This window comes from Capricornis sumatraensis, chromosome 2, assembly GCF_032405125.1.
Source record: "Capricornis sumatraensis isolate serow.1 chromosome 2, serow.2, whole genome shotgun sequence".
NCBI lineage: Eukaryota > Metazoa > Chordata > Mammalia > Artiodactyla > Bovidae > Capricornis > Capricornis sumatraensis.
The window spans coordinates 203,657,612-203,663,829 of record NC_091070.1 but is presented as its reverse complement, the minus strand read 5'-3'; the positions used below and the strand labels follow the sequence as shown (position 1 = coordinate 203,663,829).

Here is a 6,218-nt window from a genome sequence, read left to right as displayed (position 1 = left end):
ATCCTAAAGGAAATCAACCCTAAATATTCATTGGAAGGACTGATGCTGAAGCTGAAATACCAGTACTTTGGCCATCTGATGCAAAGAACTGACTCATTGGAAAAGACCCTGATGCTGAGAAAGATTGGAGGCAGGAGGAGAAGGGGACGACAGAGGGTGAGATGGTTGGATGGCATCATAAACTCAGTGGACATGAATCTGAACAAACTCTGGGAGATAGTGAAGGACAGGGAAGCCTGGCATGATGCAGTCCATGAGGTCACAAAGAGTCAGACACGACTGAGCAACTAAACAATAATTAAGTTTTTTAACTAATAAATGTTCCTGAAAGCAAGGGTTTTATGACCCAACCTTGATAAATATTATGTTAAATAGAGTCAGTGTTGTATTTTCCTTGTTTTTAATTGCTCATTTACCTATTTGCTTCCTATTTATTCATTCATCAAACATTAATCGATGTTTACTGGCATTGCACGTCAGGCCTAATGCTAGGTTCTGTGGATGCAGGCATAAATCATACAAGTCCCAGTCTAGTAGGGGAAAGACACATACTTAGACAAGGATGCGATAAGGTGCTGCTGGGAACACATTCGAAACTCTGAAGGAGTGGCAAGGAGGTGGTCCAGGCTCTAAAGACAATCTCGAAATTTTCAAGACTCTACTATTGCATGAAGCATGACTAGAACGATATTTCTAAGACTATTTGGACAAGAAATCTTTTTGTTACAAAATGTTTCACAGAACCAGAGTTTCAGGTAATGTCCTTGAAAAGTGCTTGTCTAGAGAAAAAAATCTAATTTCTTCAACACAATGTGCCAGGCCCTATCTGTCACATCTACTCTCCCCTGCCTGGGCCTACATTCCAGCCACTCCGCCCATTCTCCAAAACCTCCACGTCTCTAGACTTTCAGCATCCTATTTCCTCTTCCAGAACACTTCAACCTCTGCTCCCTGCCCTTTAATCCAATTATCAAACTTCTACTCATGCTTTGAAGACCCAGCAGAACTTTAACTCTGTCTTTAGAGCCTGGACCATCTTCTTGCCACTCTTTCAGAGTTTTGAATGTGTTTCCAGCAGCACCTTATAGCATCCTTGTCTTAGTATGTGTCTCTCCCTCATTAGATTGGGACTTGCATTATTTATGCCTGCATCCACAGAATCTAGCATTATGCCTGACATGCAATGCCAGTAAGCATCAATTAATGTTTGATGAATGAATAAATGATGCCAACATCATGGCTCACCTTCTTTTCTCTGATAACAGAAATTTTTAGAGTCATCTTTATTTCTTTCTATATAAAGACAATCTGTGCTGATTGTAGAAATTTTAGAAAGTAGAGAAAAATATGACCAAAAATAAAAATCACTTGGTATCTTACTACCCAGAGAGAGCCAATGTTAACATGTCAATATATATCCTTTCAGGCTTTTAAAAATGAATGTATGAATTTTTATAAAAATTGAATTAACTTTATACATACAAATTTACATTTTGAATTTTTCCACCTAATGTTATATATACTTTTCACAGTAATTAAATAATGCTTTAAATATGATAGATAATATTAGTTGCATAGTGTTTCATAAAGTTAATGTATCGTATTTTCAGCTGTTTCCAATCATTCTTTTTTTAATATTTATTCTACTATTTATTCTATTTTTGACTTCTTTGAGTCTTAGTTGTGGTATGCAGGATTTTCGTTATGGCATGTGGGACCTGTCATTGTGGAGCATGATTTCTCTCTAGTTGAGGCATGCGGGCTCTTTTGCTCTACAGCATGTGGGACCTTGGGCTTCCCAGGTGGCACTAGTGGTGAAGAACTTGCCTGCCAGTGCAGGAGACATAAGAGGCTGGGGTTCCATCCCTGAGTTGGGAAGATTCCCTTGAGGAGGGCACAGCAACCCATGCCAGTATTCTTGCCTGGAGAACCCTATAGACAGAAGAGCCTGGAGGGCTACGGTCTATGGGATCACAAAGAGTCTGACACAACTGAAGCGACTTAGCATGCACGTGTGGGATCTTAGTTCCCTGACCAGGGATCAAACCCGTGTCCCCTATACTGGAAGGCAGATTCTTAACCACTGGAACACCAGGGAAGTCCTCCAATCGTTCTTTGATGAACATATTTGAACATAAAATTTGGTCCGTGTTTCTGATTTTGTTCTTAGTATTGCCAGGAAAAGCCAGTTCTGACTCCCTGTTGGAACTGTCACTTTGACTTGCTTTTCATTGCTTTTGTTGTTATAATCATACATAATGGCCTGCCTCAGAATCTTGCTCCTCTCACTCAGTTCAGTCACTTTGTGACTCCATGGACTGCAGCATGCTAGGCCTCCCTGTCCATCACCAACTCCCAGAGTTTACTCAGACTCATGTCCATTGAGTTGGTGATGCCATCCAACCATCTCATCCTCTGTCATCCCACTCTCCTCCTGCCTTCAATCTTTCCCAGCATATGGGTCTTTTCAAATGAGTCAGTTCTTCACATCAGATGGCCAAAGTATTGGAGTTTCAGCTTCAGCATCAGTCTTTCCAATGAATATTCAGGACTGATTTCCTTTAGGATGGACTGGTTTGATCTCCTTGCTGTCCAAGGGACTTATCCCTCTACCTGGCTGTTAAAGTGCCCGTGTTCAGAACTCTGTACTTGTGTAGATGGCAGGAAGGAAGAAGTTAACACCTTCCCTGCCTGAGACTTGCCATTCTGGGAGATTCTTGCAAGATTAAATGGTCTTTTTATATTGCTTCCTTACTTCCCCCCATCTCTGATATAAAAGAACCTGGCATCCAGACCTCGATAGATAAGATGCTTCTTTCGAGACATCAATCTGCCATCTCCTCAGTCAGCAAGCTGGGACTCTGTAACGTTAGGACAAATTCCTAGAAGTGAAATTTCTGGACCCGCTTATAACAACATTGTGAAGGTATGATGCAGATTGTTATATGCTTTTCATATGATATTTTTATTTCATAAATGAATATATGTAAAATTCTTAAAACTTTATTGGCACATAAGTGTTTAATAAATACAGACATAATTCCTTATTTAACAGATATATTGAGTGCCTACTCTGTGGAAGGCACTGCTCTGAAAAGGTAGAGCTAATAATATTCTTTTCAGTAACAAACATGAGTGTAAGTCTTACTGCACACTTCCCAGCGCTGGGCATCATCATTTTCCTAATCCTTGCTAGTTTGATGATGAAAATTATTCAATTCATATTTATTAATAACAAAAGCAAAACATTTCTTCTATGTGATGATAGCTGAACAAGATATCATCCTTTTTATCTCCTCCTCATTCTTATCTGGAGAATTCCATGAACAGAGGAGCCTGGCAGGCTACAGTGTACGGGGTCACAAAGAGTCTGACATGACTGAGTATGCACACACACTTTTTGTATCTGCCACTATTCCTTACACTTTGCTAGTCTGAATCCATCATCTCTTCCACTCACTGACTTCATCTTCCCTCTCTGACTGTTTGGGTGGACTGTTAGTTACTCCTTTACTCATAAAATATCCATTGAAGGCTAGTAGGTAAGCAGCATGGGCTAGATTCTAGGGATACAGCACTCAACTAGACAATCATGATCCCTGCCTTGTGGATTTATCAACTTGCTGTCTAATAGAGAACTCAGAACCATGTGCCTTTATTATTATGAGAGGTACAGCGTGCTTTGAAAGGCTAACTCACTCTGGGAGCTCAAGGAAAGGCTTCTTTGAGCAGCTGCAGTTTAAGCCAAGACTTAACAGATGAACAGGACATCAGTGGCATAATGGGGTGAGGTTAAGGGTGAAAAGAGAAGGAATAGCTTATGTAGAAACCCTGAAATGAATGGGAAAGAGCAGGGCACCTCCAAGGCAAAGACAGAAGTCCAGCTTACTTGGAGTGAGAGAAAGAGGAGCAGAGTGAGCAGAGTGAGGTGAGCCTGGGGAGGCAGCGGGGGCCAGAGTGCACACGGCCTCGTTCGCCCTGTCCCCTCCCTTGGCCAGGAATCCTGCGACGTCAGTGTCCTTGCCCTCCTCTCCAGCTGACCTAATACCACGAGTGCAGTTTCCGGAGGGCACTGTACCTTTCTCAAGATTCAGCCACAGGTCATTCCCCAATGCTCATTCCTCTGTCTCAGTCAAAGATTTTAGTGTCTCAGATACCCTTCTTTTATAAACCACCAAGACTAGAACAAGATGAAAATAAAAGACTGATATGCCTGGAAGACATTTCTTGATAGGTCTGCTGCCCAAGGGCCTGAATAAAATTGAGACTCTGGGCTGGGCATGGGGATGGTGTAGTGGTGCTGCTGGGTCATATGAATGAGTGTTTAGGACATTGACTGTGTATCGTGAGTCTTGTTCCTCTGACCCTCCAGCACCTCTTTCACAGCCTCATTCTGGGGCCCTGCCCCAGCCCATCACCTTGAGGAAAGCCCTCTTCATATCCTTGTTCCGGAGGCTGTAGATGATGGGGTTGAGGAAGGCAGAGATGACATTGTAGAACAGGGCCAGCTTCTTGTCCTCTTCTGGGGAGGCCTCTGAGCCAGGCTTCATGTACATGACCATGGCTGGCACACAGAACGTGGTGACCACAGTGATGTGGGAGGCACAGGTGGAGAAGGCCTTCAGCCGCCCCTGGGCTGAGCGAATCCTTAAGATGGCAATGAAGATATTGATGTAAATGATGAGGATGAGAGAAAGTGGGACCAGGATGACACTAAAACCAAGAATGAAGTCTACCTGGTCATTGACTGAGGTGTCTGCACAAGCCAGCTTCAAGACAGCAGGGACTTCACAGAAGAAGTGGTTGATCTTGTTGGGACCGCAGTAGGGCAGACGCATGGCAAAAACAGTGTAGACAAGAGCAGAGACGACACCCCAGAGTCCACAGAACAAGACCATTACCCTACACAGCCATGGACTCATGATGACCTTGTACCTGAGTGGGTGGCAGATGGCCACATACCTGTCTATAGACATGATGGCAAAGAGCCAGGACTCAGTAATGCCTAACACCAAGAAAATGTACATTTGGGCCACACAGCTGGCAAAAGAGATAGTCTTCTTCTGGCTTGCCAGATGTGCCAACATCTGGGGCATAGTTGTGGTGGTATAGCCCAGATCTAACATGGAAAGGGTGACGATGAAGAAGTACATGGGTGTGTGGAGGTGCGAGTCCAGGGAGATGAGGATGATGATTAAACCATTGCCCAGAATGATCAACAAGTAGGCTGTCAGGAAGGCTGAGAAAAGTAGAGGAGTGGCTTTGGGGCTGAAGGAGAAACCCAGAAGGATGAATTCAGTCACAGAAGACTGATTAGTCTCTTGCATTGTGTTCTACTTCTGAATGAAAAAGAAAGACACCAATTTAGACAGAAGATTAGCTGAACTATGTACCAGGATAAGGGTTGCTGATGGGGTTGGGGTAGTGGTCAGTGTCCAGTCATAATGAAACATCATATCCCCCATGACAGGTTATTTTACCTCCCCTTGTCCACTGCCACCACTGTCAGGAAATTTGTGAAGAGGAAAGGGCTTCCACATCTGGCCTGGCTCTGCCTCTGACCCATCAGCAATTGCTCATCTCAGCCTCACTTTACTCAGCTATGAAGTGAAAGCGCTGGGCAGGTGATCTCTACCTCCTCTAAGCATCCTCTTCTCCTTAGTAAGGCAGCCAGGTGTTTAGAGATAAACATTGTCATACAGATTATGCAATTTGGCAAACTACAGTGAGAAAAACTACTTGGTCTTGTTGAGGACATCAATTTATTTTTCCACTTTAATTACTCCCTCAGATTGCTCCCGGCCAGGACAGCTCTCTGACCATCACCTACTCCATCACAAGTCATGGTGTGTTAGAAGACACACTGAGTTCTAAGTCTCAGTTTTAAGGTTTATTAAGTGAATGACCTTGAGTAAGCCCTTTACCCTGCCCTCCCTTTGAGGCCACTTCCTTGAGTACAAAAGGAGAAAAATTTGTTACAAATTTGCTGCAAAGACTGAATGATATTTTGGCATGAAAGCATCACACAGCGGACCTAACGTGATAGATACATAATAAATGTAAATTGCATTTCTGGATGGTTCTCCATATACAGGGACTGGGATTCAGGTCCAAGCTGTGCAAGCAAACATCTTGAGAACGACTTCACCATATTTGATGCTCACAGTCAATTTTCACTCCCCTAGATGCCTACCTTCTGTTTCTTCTCCCCACAAAAG

The 6,218-nt window shown here is 43.2% G+C and overlaps 1 protein-coding gene across 1 annotated transcript; it reads right to left on the bottom strand.

Moving 5' to 3' along the window:
* Window positions 1-4,388: 4,388 nt before the first annotated feature.
* On the bottom strand, window positions 4,389-5,327 carry LOC138073776 (olfactory receptor 2A12-like). The gene has a single exon (XM_068965684.1). The coding sequence runs from the start codon at window positions 5,325-5,327 to the stop codon at window positions 4,389-4,391; it is 939 nt and encodes a 312-aa protein (XP_068821785.1).
* Between the last annotated feature and the right edge of the window lie 891 nt (window positions 5,328-6,218).

Excerpts from the sequence above, each read along its gene's own strand:
- LOC138073776 (XM_068965684.1), bottom strand. The coding sequence starts at position 5,327 with ATGCAAGAGACTAATCAGTCTTCTGTGACTGAATTCATCCTTCTGGGT.